The sequence below is a fragment of the Lithobates pipiens genome, unplaced genomic scaffold (assembly GCF_037356315.1).
Source record: "Lithobates pipiens isolate NorthernLeopardFrog02 unplaced genomic scaffold, aLitPip1_a1.2 Scaffold_10, whole genome shotgun sequence".
NCBI classification, from domain to species: Eukaryota; Metazoa; Chordata; class Amphibia; order Anura; family Ranidae; genus Lithobates; species Lithobates pipiens.
Genome location: NW_027507686.1, coordinates 86794895 through 86810952, shown reverse-complemented (window position 1 = coordinate 86810952; position 16058 = coordinate 86794895). Strand labels below are relative to the sequence as shown.

The 16058-nt window shown below is 48.1% G+C and overlaps 1 protein-coding gene across 2 annotated transcripts in view; it reads right to left on the bottom strand.

The window, feature by feature from the left end:
- EDC4 (enhancer of mRNA decapping 4) overlaps positions 1–16058 on the bottom strand; it is a 499346-nt gene that overhangs the window by 293334 nt on the left and 189954 nt on the right. For both annotated transcript variants that reach the window (XM_077456654.1, XM_077456664.1), the window contains exons 11-12: positions 9141–9240; positions 8872–9049 (exon numbers count right to left, since the gene is read on the bottom strand). In XM_077456654.1, the coding sequence (XP_077312780.1) occupies positions 8872–9049; positions 9141–9240 (278 nt within the window). The remainder of the gene's footprint in view (positions 1–8871; positions 9050–9140; positions 9241–16058) is intronic.

The following is a 16058-nucleotide window of genomic DNA, read 5'->3' as shown; positions in this document are numbered from 1 at the left end:
GGGACCTCTGTGTCCCCTGACGTACATCAAAGAAAAGGATTTTACAGGTAAGCTGTTATAAAAATCCTATTTTATTTTCTTACATCAGGGGGGGGGGGGGGGGGGTGGGAGACAACAAAAAACAGGAGTCCAGAGGACTCATACTGCAGCCTGCAGTATACTGCGCCCAAAGGCAATATCCTCATCATGACCTTTAATATCGATTTGATAAAATCTGATAAACGTATGAACCGGAGACCAAGTTGCAGCCTGACAGATCTGAGCCATAGAGGCCTGATGATGCACCACCCAAAAGGCACTAATCGCCCTGGATAAGTGTGCTCTAACATACGAAGGAAGAATTTTCATCTTTAAGCTGAAGCTTGAACAATCTATTGACAGATCCATTTGGAAAATAATGGCTCTTGACGCTGCTTGTCCACATCTTGGTCTCTCTGGCAGGACAAACCTGTGTTTTGCAAACCTGAACGGCCGCCTTTAAATAGACTCGGATCGCTCTTACTACATCAAGAGAATGTAGTGCCTTCTCAGATGTTTAAGTACCGATTCAGATCTTCGAGATCTAGAATGGGTCTTACCTCTGTTAGTTTCTGGAACCTTAAAGAGGGATTCCACCTACAAAAAAAATATTAAAAGCCAGCAGCTATAAATACTACAGTTGCTGACTTTTAATAAATGGACACTCACCTGTCCCGGGTTCCAGCGTTGCCGGCAGCCGAGGCTGATCGATCGGCTCTCGGCTGCTGCCGCCACCATTCTAGGTGAGGGAATCATGAAGTGAAGTGAATCGGCTTCACTTCCCGGTTCCCTACTGCGCATGCGCAAGTCGCGCAGCACAATAGGAATTGTCTGCGCTGTCTCTGAGACCCGTGTGTGTCCCAGCAGACAGCGCGGCACGACAGGAAGAGGCATCGACTCCCACGGGAGTCTATGCCCGGAAGTGGGTGTAAATACCTGTCTTTAACAGGTATCTCCACCCCCCTCCCCCCTGAAAGGTGCCAATTGTGACACCGGAGGGGGGGAGGGTTCCGATCAGCGGAAGTTCCACTTTAGGGTGGAACCCCGCTTTAAAAGGTTTGAGCCAAAACCCCCCCGTTTCACTAAGGGAACCTCTGATATCACCGACTGGGATAACAGCTGATCCAGAGGCAGTGTCAAAGAAAAGAGGGGTGGGAATAGCAAGAAAATAACTCCACCCATAACAACCAGAGCTCCTCAACGGAGGAGTTGCAACCTTAAAACCGAAGCCTGCAAAAACTTGCAGCCGAAGCAAGCATCCGAAGATGAGCTCACATGAACCTTGTAAAATTTTGGGAAAGTGTGAACGGATGAGCAGGTCGCCGCCTTACACAACTGAGAAACAAGACGCTTGATGTCGGAAAGCCCAAGAAGCACCAATTGCCCTGGTAGAATGTGCCGTGACAGGAAAGGGAGGTGCCCGCCCCCTTATAGCGCAATCTGTCTGATCCACCGAGAAATGGGGACAATGAGACCGCAAGTCCCATCTTCAGACCAGCCACCAATACAAACAGCGAGTCTGACCTCTGAAAAGGAGCCGTTGCAGACAGATACCCCTGTAGAGCCCAGACCACGTCCAGGGAATGCAAAGTGTCAATAAGGGTATCTCCCTAAAGGTGTCAAACGGTGGTTTCTGAAGCACCGAGAGTACCAGATTCAAATCCCACGGAGGTAACTGTGGTCGAACCGGAGGGGCCACATGTCGAACCCCCTGAACATACATAGATACATACATACTCACCGATGAATGAGTCGCCAAGGGTCGCTGAAAAAAAAACAGCCAAAGCCGATATCTGCCCCTTGATGGTGCTTAAGGCAAGTTTCTGATCCACTCCTCGCTGCAAAAGCAGCAGGATCCTGAAAATAGAGTATGTGCATGGACGCCACCCCATCTCCTCACACATGGAGATGTAGGCCTTCCACATACGATGATAAATCTTTAGAGAAGATGATTTCCGTGCCATCAGCATAATGGAGATTACCAAATCCGTCGACCTCGGACCCTTAGCACCTGGCTTTCAACAGCCATTCCATTAAAACCAGTGACAGTAAAGCAGGATGAAGTATTGGACCTTGCGACAGAAGGACCTCTCGCATTGGCAGTCACCAAGGAACATCCGCCACCTTTCATACTACGTCGGCGTACCGCAGACGCCGAGGCCAATCTGGGGCAATCACAATTACCGAAATCCCCCCCCCCCCCCCCCCCCCCCGGAAGCAGATGTGGTAGAAGTTTGAGTGGGGGAAGGCATAAATCAGCCAATAAAGTCCCCATGGAGCCACCAACACCTCTGCCGCATTCGCCCAGGGATCCTTTGACCTAGCCACAAACCTCTGTACCTTCTGATTGAATCGAGTAGCCAAGAGATCCACATCTGGCATGCCCCACCTTAGGCAAACGGGCCGAAATACATCTGGATAAGCGACCTTTGCCCTTGGTCCAGCATCTGACGACTTAGGTAGTCTGCTTGCCAGTTTTTTACACCCGGAATGTACACGGCCGACAGAGCCGGCATGCGCCACTCTGCCCACCGCAGCACGAGAGCGACCACCAGTGCTGCAGCCAAGCTCCTTGTTCCTCCTTGATGGTTGACATATACCACCGCCGTGGCATGGTCAGACTGGATCCTGACCAGAGGCCCCTGCAGCCTCTGTGACCATGTGGATAGGCACCGCCTGACTGCCCGAAGTTCCAGCATGTTGATCGGCAGGCGGGATTCTCCCTGCGTCCAGCGACCCTGGGCTGACTTGTACGCCCCAAACTCCCCTCCAACAGGTCAGGCTAGTGTCCGTTGTGATCACCGTCCAATGAAGAGGAAGGAAGGAACAACTTCCTGGACCGAAGGGCCGGCGACCTCAGCCACCAGAGCAGGGGATCCCTGACTAGCTGGCTCACCCGAATTTGACAACCCAAGGACAACGGAGATTTGTTCCATTTGTGCAATTGAGCATACGGTACTGCCTCGAAAGTGGCTACCATGAGACCCAGGACTCGCATACAAAAACGCAGAGACAACCACCTGCGGGACACCAACAACTTCACTGCAGCTTGAAGAGTCAGCAGCTTGTCCGAAGGGAGAAAAACTCTCGCCTCTGAGGAGTCCAGAAGTAGGCCCAGGTAACCCAGGCGTTGTCGGCACCAATACCAACTTCCGTAGGTTCAGTACCCAACCAAACTCCAAGAGTTTGCATAGCGATTGACACATCCTCCTTTAATCCTGAGGCGGAAGCTGTTCTCAGAAGGTGGTCATCCAGGTAAACCACGATTGCGATCTCTCACTGCCTTAGCAAAGGCAAAATTGGGGCTAGCACCTTGATCGCAGAAACCTCGGAGGCTGGATGCATATGGGGACATGCAAGTATGCGTCCTTGATGTCCGGGGATGCCAGGAAATCTACCTGATGGAGTGCAGCGACCACTGAGCGAACCGATTCCATCCTGAACCTTCACAAAGCTGTTGAGGGCCATGAGGTCCAAGATCGGACGGACCCCTTCTTTCTTTGGGACTACAGATTGGAGTAGAATCCCTGAAACCTTTCCAGCAGGTCCTGTACTGCCCTGGACAGGGCTTCCGGACGAGCCGGAAGAAGATGAAGGTTGGAGGGAAAAAAAATAAAAAAATCTGTTTGGCGGACAAGAAAGAAACTATCTTGTATCCTGATGAAACCAGTTTGCAGACCCACCGGTCAAAAAGTAGGGAGGTCAACCGGGCTGCAAACTCCCGAAGGCGACCCCCCCCACCCAAGAGTCGGGCGGGGGCAAACCTTCATGCATTAACAGATTTGCTTGCAGGCTTGTGAAACCAGGAATGCTTTTGTCTCTCAGCAGTCACTTTGTCGGACTGGGAACGCTTACCTGCCAAACTGGCAGACGAAAAATCCGCTTCTGAGTGGAAAAGGAGGGCCCTTGCCTAAAGCATGGCTCCTTACCTTTTCTGGACTGTGGGAGCAACGTACTCTTATCCCCAGTAACATTCTTAACATCATCCAGCGAGGCACCAAATAGCGTCTCTCCCTGGAAGGGCAAGTCTGCCAGTGCTTTCTTAGATGCCTGGGCCGCAAACCAGTATTTCAGCCAAATCAGGCGACGTAGCACTACTGCTGATACAGAGGCTATAGAGAGCAAGGGGGGGCCGTATCCAAGGCCGCATCAGACATATGTAAGGCCCAGCACTAACTGGTCTGCCAGCTCCACGCAGACCGGAGAAGCCTGTTGCTTCTCCAACTCACGGTGCAACAATTTTGCCCATTCAGTAAGCATCTGACACCAAGGCCGTGGCTAACACTGGCTGCAATACTGACCCCCACCACCGTAAACATGGACCAGGCAACCACCTCGGCCCTTCTGTCGGCAGGGTCCTTGAAAGCAAGAGTCCCTTCCACCGGAATCGTGGTTACCTCATTTAACCTGGACACCGGGGGTCAACAATCAGAGGGGATGTCCATTTCTTCAAGAAACTCTCCTCAAAGTGGTAACGCACCGCCATGCATTTGTGGACTGAAAAGGCCCGCTGTGGTTTTTCCCACTCCTTGTAAATAAACTTACCAAAATATGTTGGATAAGGAGACACCTTAGCTGTGCGGGCCGTCTTGTGGGACCAGAAAGGGACCGACACCTCTGTAGATGCCCCCACTGTATCCTCCACTGCTGTAATAAGTGCTCCTATAAGCGCCTTTTCCTGCGCTGACCTGGACACGGAGTCATCCTAACTGTCCAAACGGTCCTGGTCCGCATCCTCTGATACGTCAGAACAGAGGCCGCCTGTCACAGCGGGGGCCCCGAGTCTGAATCAGTACTTTCCCCAGAAGACGGTGGGGGAGGGGGAGTTTTTTTTACCCCCCTTGTGCCCGCCCGCCACTTCCATCCTGGCAACAAAGACCTCCAGGACCGCCAACAGAGCGATCATAGGCACCACAGGTGCAGGGGAACCAGTTGCAATAACAGGGATGTCTGGGGAAAAAGTACCAGCTTCTGACGCCATGCTGACCCACACTCGCCTGTCCCCACTTACAGACCTACGGCAAGTCACACAAAATGTCCAGCCTCCCAGCTGCCAAACTGAGGGCCCCCCCGCAGGACTAACCTCCCTGACTCAAGTACTGTGCTGCTGCTGTCCGCTCTCCCGTGTCATCCACAAGGTGTCTGTGTGGAAAGCGCGCTGTTCTAGAAGAAAACCAGCACCCAGTGCTAGAGACAAAACTACCCGAGGCTACTAGAAAATGGCCGCCTCAGCAAAAACGTCTGGGGGCGCCTAGAAAATGGCCGCTGAACTACCAGAAAATGGCTGAAAGGCAAAAAACAGTCCGTGGCTACAAAAAAAATGGCCGCGGCCCAAGGAAAATGGCCACGGAGCACGCGGCAGCCTCCCCACATGTCAAACACAGCACCCACTGTGGCCCAGAAACAGGGAAGAGGACGAGCGGACCCCCAACAACCAGTGGAGCCCCCCCTGAGGATCCCCAGGCCAGGTACCTGCACTCCCATGTGCCCATAGCATGGGGAGGAGGGAAGGGACAGGGAGAGAAGAAAGGGAGAGTGAGAGACACACTATTCAACCTCCCAGTGAATGAATGCCCAGCTGCTCCATCCTGCCGAGACAGGTGGGACCATACTTATCCCTCCTGCAGGGACTGCTGGACGCATTCCACAGACAGACCCATCACCTGAGCAGTACGGGGTGGCTGACAGCTGCGGCACACTGTGACACAGACAGCAGTTGCCCGGTCATGTGTGTGCCCTCCAGCATATAGCTCACCGCCCGCCCCTGGATCAGACGGGGCATGTTGTGGCCGACCCAGCACATAGCTAGGGCCTGCTCACACTCGATGGCCAGGCTGGGGAGACTACCAGAATCTATAATATCCAGCCTGTCACCCAGCCCGGCTGTTTATTGTAGATCACAGGAATCAAAAATGCAGAAAGAAAAAAAATCCCAGGACCAATGGTGCCACTGGGAGCCAGGTCCTTCTACACTAGGCAGAAAAAAACTGAGGTGCTGGATGCAGTGTGAGGGGTTATAGCCAGTAGGACCACCCCCTGGGTGGTACTGTGCAAGTGCTGCTGTTTGTAACACTTTCTGCCTAGGCCTCTCCTAAAGGGGCGATATAACCCTAAGGTTAAGATGAAGATGCTGTGTCCGTCAATAAACGAACGAGAAAACAAGTTTTTCTTAGTTTCTTTTAAAGAGCAAGAGTGTGTGTAAAGGGGACAGTGCATCTAATGAATATGGACAGTTACATCTTAGTACTGTAGGATCATCAACCCAATAATTGATACACAACAAAAAAAATAAAAAAAGAGTGTTCCAAGGATGGCCCTTCAGTGAATTCCCATACACAAACATATACAGTATAAAAGTATCAAAAGCTTTCTTATAAAACATTAAATATCATGCAGATATTATTCAATGGAGACCTATTTATTCTAATGCAATAGCATCATGTATTGCCCATACCAACCCAGCTTCTAGTGATCACTGTTTCCGAGGGCGTGGCCATTGTGGGGACGTTTTGCATACTTGGTGGAAACACCTGCGACTGGAGGGCTTTTGGTCCTGAGTGTTTGGTTTGCTGTATTCTTGATATTCTTGCATAATTTGAACATCTGAAAAAAGGCTTAGGCTCAGTTCACACTGGAACAGGCTGCAGATCGCACAGGAATGTTGTGCGACCACATTCTCTGGTTCAGGGCTGAATCAGGCCCAAATCTTTGCCTGAATTCGGCTCTGAAACAGAGTCACAACGTTTCTAGAACAATATATATATATATATATATATATATATATATATATATATATATATATATATATATATATATATATATATATATATATATATATATATATATATATATATATACACACATATATACATACACACACATATATACACGAATGACATAAGATGATTTTAAAGAGTAAATAACCAAATGTTTAAATGGTCAAATGTTTATGAGATTCTCGTTGTGTCTTTAGGGGACGATTTGATGTGTGCCCCACCTAGTGCAGCCCCCTTGGGGGGAGCCATGCCGCATCTACCCCGGGCCATTTTATTTCTGGGTGTACTCGTCTTTCCCAAAATGTGACGTCTTGAAGTTTTGATGTCACTTTCAGGTTAGCGGCCATCTTGTGCCTCACACTGAAGCACACATGGGGGGGCCTAGCAAGGCTACTTGTATAAGGAGATGAAGGCTACATGCGGACTGGTGGATATAGGCCGTCTGTCCTGGTTACCCAGGAGCCTCCTCTTTTGCACCCCTTCTATCTCCCCCTCCCCCCCACTTTATACTCTCTTATAGGGGCTGTTTTTTTTTTTCATAGATTTGTGCGTGCCTCTATCCATGGAGAAAGGGCCCACCCAGCCCCCGTCATGCCCGCCCCCTCTCCCTATTAAGGTGGCTGGCTAGTTTGGGGGCTTGTCACAGGTTTGGGTCCTTGGGAGGCATGAGGATAACAGACTGGGTAATGTACAATGGACTCTGAGGAACGCGGCCTGTATGAGGATCACCCAGCAGTGATTTGTGAATTGATATTGATTTTGGTCCTGACATTTTACTGTTGACACTATAAAACAAATGTGTAAGTCAATAGGCATTGTACTTCGCTTATTTTGGGGTACCCTATCACTTCAACATTGTGGGACCAGTATAGTATCTTTTAAGCTCCATTTACCATTACTCTATGCATGAAGGTCAGTGCAACCCGTTTGATCACTTTGTTGATATGGTATCTGCCTTTAAATAGTATAGTGTTTCAGTTAGGAAGGGAATGAAGTGTCTGTTCGGTTACACACTATACCTACATATTTTCTGTTAGCCATATGAGTGTAGCATTAGGATTAGTAAGCTCATAGCGTAAGCGTTTGGTTATATACCCTTTAACCTTATGTCATTTATATATATTTTTTCTAGAACCATAGCCAATATTCCTTGTTTCCTCCATCCTTTCTTCTGATGTGAGGTTTCATTACCCTGGTGGAAAAGGTTTGCCCATCTGACATTCCTCTTTTCTGCCTCCCCACAAGGCAGAGAGACAATGTATTGATCCGGTATGTATATGGGATTGGAGAGTTATGGGGGTGTATTTTTTTCCTCTATGCCCTGTGGGAGAGGAGATGTAAATACTATGTGCAATTTATATGCATCCAATATGCATTTGTACACTGTATTTAGAGACTGAAAAATAGGCGATACCATGCATTATAATCAGATGAAGAATTTTCTAACCCTGAAGAAGCAGCTGTTACCACGAAACAGGTGGGTAAGACCCTATTGGTCTTAGCTACGCATTTACCCTATTGGTCTGTCATAACTATCCAATTTAAATGTTTTTCTTTTGCGCTGTATACTTTTTAAAATTTGATCTTTTGTATTAAAGCTTTGATACGTTTATACTATTAACGTTGTTTATCAATGCACTGAAAAGCCATCCTTGAATGCCCATTTTTTATTAAAAAAATAAAATAAAATGTTAAGTTTCCACTATAAAATTTTGCAAATAAATAATCCTTCATAAATTTAGGCCAAAAAGTATTCATCTTCATTTCTTGGTGAAAAAACAAAGAACAAAACAAATGTGTATATTTAGTATGTGTGATAGCTATAGATGCTACAAACTTTGGTATATACATATTTCATACACAGGTTAGACAGCATAAATGTGAGGAGGGGGAGGGAGCATATGTAAGACACTAGTTCTAGCCCAAAATTTTACTTAAATCCTTCTTTCTTTTTGGGTTAGCTAACATTCATTAAAACAGCAGCATTTGATGAATTTACAAATCTTAAAAGACTCCTCTGTGCTTCATACTAGTATATAGGAGGACAATTTTAGTTAGTACTTTCCATTTTACCCACCTGCACCAGTGTTATCATTTTCTGCCTCTGATGGAATAACTTCTGAATGTCTTATATGACGACATACATCCTGGATGCCAAAACTCAAAACTGGATGAGTCAACAAAAATTCAGAAATTGAAGTGAAAGCAGCCCTTCCATCATCTTGGTTCTGCTGCAACTCCATCACATATAAAACCTGTATACAAAAATGAAAACAATCATCTATTCCAGGCAAATGTTCTGTCATAATTTGTCATTAAAAAAATAACATGCTTATAAATACATACTTTTCTCTGAACATCAGTGAGAATCAAAAATTCTGCAGACAAATCCAGTGACACTTTTAACCCAGGCAAAACACTCGAGCTATATGGGTCTGGAGAAAAACTAGAAAGGAACAAACATGTATTAAAATAAACAAACTACAATGTAAGCATTCCAAAATGTGGTTTTCACTGTTCTCTATAAACATTCAACAGCAAAAAATAGAAACCCTCAAACTCAACTTCTACTGTATTTATAATCCAAAGGACATCTGTAAACAAACGCTATTAACACGAACCTCAACATAAGGATTGTCATTTTTACATTTATGCGCCACTTTAAACATGTAGAAAGTCCAACTACACTCCCCAGACCCCTTAAGCCTCATGCACATGAGACGCAGGTGAAAACTCTGCTCAAAAAAAGCTGAAACGTGTGTTTAGAAATTCACGTTTTGCCACGTTTGCATGCCGCGATTAGCCGCGTTTGCGTTCATGAAGATAAGATCATGTAGACCAGAGGTCTCAAACTGGTGGCCCTCCAGCTGTTGCGAAACTACAAGTCCCATCATGCCTCTGCCTGTGGGAGTCATGCTTGTACCTGTCAACCTTGCAATGCCTCATGGGACTTGTAGTTTCGCAACAGCTCGAGGGCCACCAGTTTGAGACCCCTGATGTAGACCCTCCCCAAGCTCTCAAAGCATGTTTTTTTTTTTTAACTATTTTTGCTATTTTGATCACAGTGAGCAGCAGCAGCATAGAGAGCAGTTGTACACTTGCATTTGCCTCTCTTTCTGTGGTATATATTTTGAAATGGATCCCATATTGAATATATGTCAGGAAATGCTCCTGATGTTGCTCTTGATGAGACAGCAACGTCGTCGCAAATTTCGTGAGAGGTCCAGAGTCAGAGCTCGTCGTTATTGGACCCATCCGTTGATGGGACAGCGAATGTCCGTTGGATATTTCACAAACATGTATGTGCAGCTGCGTACCTACCCCGACAAGTTTTTTAATTTTAGCCGGATGTCCATTGTCACATTTGATCTGCTCTTAGAAAAACTACGGCCTGGTCTGACATTCGTGGATACCAATATGAGAAACAGTGCGTCACCAGAGGAACGTCTGTTGGTAACGATCAGGTATGTGTATATATTTATAAAATATATTTATCTATAGATGTACAGATTAATTTTTTTTCTCTATCCTTTATTTAAAAAAAAAAATAATGTCTATTTATAGCAAATTATCCAATTTTTTAAAATATCTAACATTTTCTTGTGACAATTAACATGTTTTCATTATTTCTAATATAAAACAATATTAAAATAGTTAATTATTTATTTTTTTATCTCAATATATGTTTTTATTCATTTTTTCTAGTTTAAAATTGTTTTATTTAAAAGCAAATCTATGTTAATTCGATTTTTTTATAATTGTTTTAAATTTATTTGGCCAATTTTTTAATATATTTTTATCGTGAGATATGTACCGATTAATATATTTTAATTCTTTGCTGCTGTATATGGTAGTATAATATTTTTTAATGCCTTATTAAAATATCCAGAATCGGTTAGGGGGCCTGACGCGAATGGCGGCGGACGTGTAGTTGAAGAGCTCCCGCCGCTCACGGAGCCATCTGTCGCCATCCACCTGCCAACGAGCACAATCTGCCTGAGAAATTGTTGCGCCCGGTCCGCGCTGTGCCGCCACGGGGTCCTGGACGATTTTCCCCCGGAATTGAGGCCTCCAGCCACCCGGACTTGCCGCTAGTTTCTCCGCCGGCCGCCGCCATCTTGGGCCTCCGAGATCACCTGAAGCCACCGGAGCCACGCCGGCGGGTGAGGTAAGGGGCTGCCATCGGTCCCCTCCAGTTGTCTCCGCCCCCCGCCCGGATCCTATTTGGGGTGGTTTCGGGCTTCCGCGGCCCTCGGGGGGCCCGCGGCCGGCCCCGGCCTAGTGCGGCCTACTGAGGCCTGAGGATCCCCAGGGTTTCCTGCGGCTGCTGCCCGGGAACGTGCTCCGCGGATGTTTTGGCTCGCATCTGCGGTCTGCCTGCTTGAAAACCCCCCCCACGGAGGATTGCTCTAGTAGACTTGTCTCTCTGCTTGTGGTTCTCCATCCACCTTTGATTGTGACCCCAGCCTGCTCTCCTGGTCCACTACTCCAGGCATCCCCTGCAGCCCTCTGCACACAGACTCTGCTCTGGCTCCCTTGTCTATTCATTTACTCTACTGCAGCAGGGGACTGACCACTTTACATTCCTTCTACCTGGATGATCCTTTAATCCTCTCAGATAATCAGCCACTATACCCCACAGAATTGCTACGGCGGGGGTCACCTTGATCTATCTCGAGACTGTACCTATAGAACCACGTTCTGCTTTATATGCAAGCCCCTCCTGAATGATCTGGACTTTCACCTCTAAGGGCCTGCCCCCACGTATGGAGAGGTAGGTCGGGCCTATACTCGGCTCCTGGCTCCCCCGGCCCCTCTTTCGGACAGTAAACCGGACTATACACAGCACCATGGGGAAAGACAAGCCCAAAGCACACAAGAGCGGTAATAACCGTCACCCGGGAGGGGATCTCGATGATTATTTTGGCCATGGACGGTCGTCCTCTCAGCACCGACCGGCATCCAAAGGGACGCCGGCCCCTCCATCCCCGGCACGCTCTGAATCAGCTCTGCAGTCTCAGGTGCGTCCCCACAGCCTGCTCTCACATTCTGAGGACACTGCCCTCTCCCCCAGGCTTACCAGAAGCCGCTCTAATGCCTCCCTAGGATCGGGGGATGGATGGGACATGGAATCGCAGATTAGATCTCTGCACAGCTACATGAGGTCTCTACCCACCAAAGCTGACTTTGAACACTGTGTACTCCGGATCGAGGAAACATACCGCAAGGAAATCTCTGACTTGAGAAAAGATGTGGGGGTGCGCTTTGATGATGTGGATAGCACAGTAGATAGCCTGCGGGACACTGTACAATCACATGATCGGATCCTCAATACCCACAGTCCTGCTACAGCAGCTCTCATACCAACAGGACGACCTCGAAAATCGCAGTCGCCGCAAAAACATCCGTATACGGGGGATACCCGAGTCGGTTGACCCCAAAAACCTGCCTGCAGCTGTGACGACTATCTTCAACCAACTGCTCCAACGACCCAAGGAGGACCCGATCGAATTGGACCGGGTGCACCGTACATCGGGTCCCCGTACCCCTGACCCCTCCTTCATTCGTGACACCTTGTGCCGTGTCCATTTCTACAAAATAAAGGAGAACATTATGAGGGCCGCCAGCACGCAGCAGTCGATCCTCTTCAACGACGCACCCGTCATGCTCCTTCCTGATCTCTCTCGCCAAACACTGGCTTTGCGGAAATCCCTACAACCCCTCACACAACTCCTGCAAGCAAGACAGATCAAATACCAATGGCGTTTCCCGTTCCATCTTCGAGTGCACCACGCGGGTAAAACCGCTGTATTTCGTACGTTGGGGGACCTGCCTACATTTCTTAGTACGCTTGAACTGCCTCAAGTTGCCCTGCCTGACTGGCCGTTTGCACCGACCACTCCAGGTCTACCCTACACCCCGCAATGGCAGAAGCAAGGACGCAAGCGCACCCCTCGGTCCCCGCAGCTTCAGGATCCCAACGACTGACCCGATCCAGTGGGCCCCCCGGGCCTGTTTTCTCCTCCCGCCGCTGGGGCCTTCCCCAGTGATGGCCTTGGACCCGTATGGGTCGAATATCTCACATGTTGATTAACCCTTTTGTTTACAGGTTTTTTACATATCTTTTACAACCCCCGTTGCTGTGTTCCCCTCCCCCCTTTCCCTATAGTTGGGGTTCTCCGTTGTGCTGATAGTTCCTGGACTGATCTCAAGCCTTGTCTTTGCAACCCACTGTATACAACGGTCCCCTCCGTGTTGCCCTTGACATACTTTACGATTATGGTTTTGTTTAATCTGACCCCTTTGTTGGGCCTATTGCATGTCCTTCCCCCTATGACTCATAGATGTTCTCTATTTTATGCCGGTTTACAATTGCATTTATTGATGACCACTAAGATGATTATGCTTACTATGTTCTTTAGTTTACTCTTTAGGTCGCAACTGATACTGGTTTACCCGTGGGGCCGGGGTGCTGGGAGCTGCCCGACTGTTTTTTATCCCACACTCCGCCCCCCCCCCCCCTTACAGGGTTTTTTTCTTTTTTTGTTGTGCGCCCCAAGGTGATCCTATGATCACTGTGCGATGCACTGATTTGTGCCTTTATGACAGGCTTCTTTTCTTTGTAATGTTTGTCTTTTGGAGCCACCTAGTGGCCTTTTTTATTTTTATTTTTATTTTATTTTTCTTGCCTACTCCTCTTTTCTGCCTGACCTACTGGGCCCGTCTCCTATCACTGATGTTTCTAAATGCCCTGTTTCATGTGCCCCTGTTTATTGTGCTGGGAACGGGTTGCCCTACCTGTCACTGTTGCTACTACCTATGCAAGGTTGTTATACTGTTCTTTCTCTCTATTCTTTCTTCTCTCCTCCCCTTTCGCCTTCTCTCTGCCTTTACCCTCCCACCCCTTCCCCCCTCCCTTACCTCCCCTGTACATCCTCTATTCCTGTTCCTTACCCCAATGGGGTTTGCCCATAGTGTCACTCATCCTATTGATCCCGAGCTCCACCCCAATGATCCCCCATGGCTAGTGACGATTCGATAACTTTTGCTTCCTTTAATTGTAGGGGTTTCAACACTCCCGAGAAGCGGAGCCAGACACTTTACCATTTTCACAAAAAGCGCGCGAAAATTCTGTTGCTCCAGGAAACACATTTTCGAGCTGGAGCTATTCCGGCACTGCGCAATAGGTACTACCCTCAATGGTTCCACAGTGTTAATCCGCAGGCCAAATCCAAGGGGGTATCTGTTGCCTTTCATAAATCTTTTAACCCGGAGGTTCTGGACTCTCTCATAGACGATTCAGGCCGCTATGTATTTTTGAAACTGAAACTAAACGATTTTCTCTTTACAGTAGCTAACGTTTACGTGCCGAACGTGGGCCAGGCTGGAGGCTTAATGACAATCTGCTGCGGGACACCGTGTGCGTGGCAGATGTCTCCAAAGTCATTAAAAATTTCATAGGTGACCACTCCGCGGACACAACCTCCCCTTTGAACCAGTGGGACACACTTAAATGTGTGATCCAGGGTACCCTCATACAACACGGCTCCCGCCTTAAGAAGGCCCGCGCTCACGACATACGCAAACTCCTTTCTACCATAGCGGACCTTGCACCCCTTCATAAAAAAGACCTGGACCCTACGGTTTTTGTCCAGCTTTCCAACGCCCGCAGAGACTTGCTCCAGCTTTTAGACGCGCACTCCCTAATTGCCAGGGATAAAGCGCGGAATCACTTCTACTCCCTGGCGAATAAATGTGGTAAACACCTGGCCAGAACTATTCACCCTAGACCCCCACGACATTCTATCCCCTTTATCGTCCAATCGGACCTTAGGAAAACGTTTAACACCTCCGGGATATCTGAATCCTTCCGGCAATACTATTCACAGCTTTATAACCTCTCGCGTGCAAACCCCCCCGATCGGTCCCCCCCCTCTCCCGACCCCACACAGGATTATATTATGGAAACTGCTCTACCCACTATTGATGATGCAGACGCGACATCCCTAGATGAGCCCCTGACTACTTCTGAATTTCTGCAGGCCATCAAAGCCCTTAAAGTGGGCAAATGCCCGGGTCCTGACGGCTTTACACCCCGGTTCTACAAGACATTTGCCCCACAACTTGCACCCCTTCTGACATAGGCCTTTAATTCGGTAGACAGTCTTAACCTCCCCTCCAAGGAATCTTTATCTGCCAACATCTCTATTATCCCTAAACCAGGCAAGGACCCATCCCAATGCAGCAGCTATCGACCCATTTCCCTGCTCAACATAGATATTAAGCTATTTGCGAAAGTTCTGGCTACCCGTCTGTCCCCTCTATTGCCTAAAATTATTCATAACGATCAAGTGGGTTTTGTCCCTGGCAGAGAAGCGAGGGACAACACCTCCAAGACGATACATCTCATCTCCCTGATCCAACGTAAAGGCCTGAAAGCTTGCCTTTTATCTTTTGACGCTGAAAAGGCCTTCGATAGGGTCAGCTGGAGGTTCCTACAGCTGTCTCTACAACAACTTGGCCTCGGAACTCACTTCATCTCTAAAGTTATGTCCCTATATTCACGACCCTCGGCTACGGTCCTAGTCAACGGTACCACATCAGCCCCCTTTGACATTGCAAACGGTACCCGCCAGGGCTGCCCCCTGTCCCCCCTCCTCGTCATTGTTATTGAACATTTGGCCTGTGCCATACGACAAAACCCCTCCATTCTAGGTATCCAAACTCCGTCTGCGCATCACAAACTTTCCCTGTATGCTGATGACCTCCTTGTGTACCTTCAGAATCCGCACACCTCCCTACCATCCCTACTCAGAGAATTTCAACGTTTTGGTACCCATAGTAACTTCAAGATCAACATTACTAAGACTGAAGCCCTTAACATATCCCTCACCCCCTCCACACTGTCCCTTCTAAAATCCAATTTCTCATTTAAATGGCAGACCAATGGGATTTCTTATCTAGGGGTTATTATACCCTCCAACCTAGCTAACTTATTTTCCCTGAATTATATTCCCCTGCTTAACCGTATACAGAAGGACCTTGAGGAATGGGGGGGGGGTCTCCCTTGCCCTGGTTCGGAAGGATTAATATCCTAAAGATGGACATCCTGCCCAAGCTCCTGTATTTATTTCAAACCATCCCCATCCAAGTCCCCAAATCATTTTTCATCTCCCTGCGTTCGATAGCCATCAGATTCATGTGGAACAGGGGCCTCCCCAGAGTTCAATTTAAACTGCTTACACTCCCGAAGACTATGGGGGG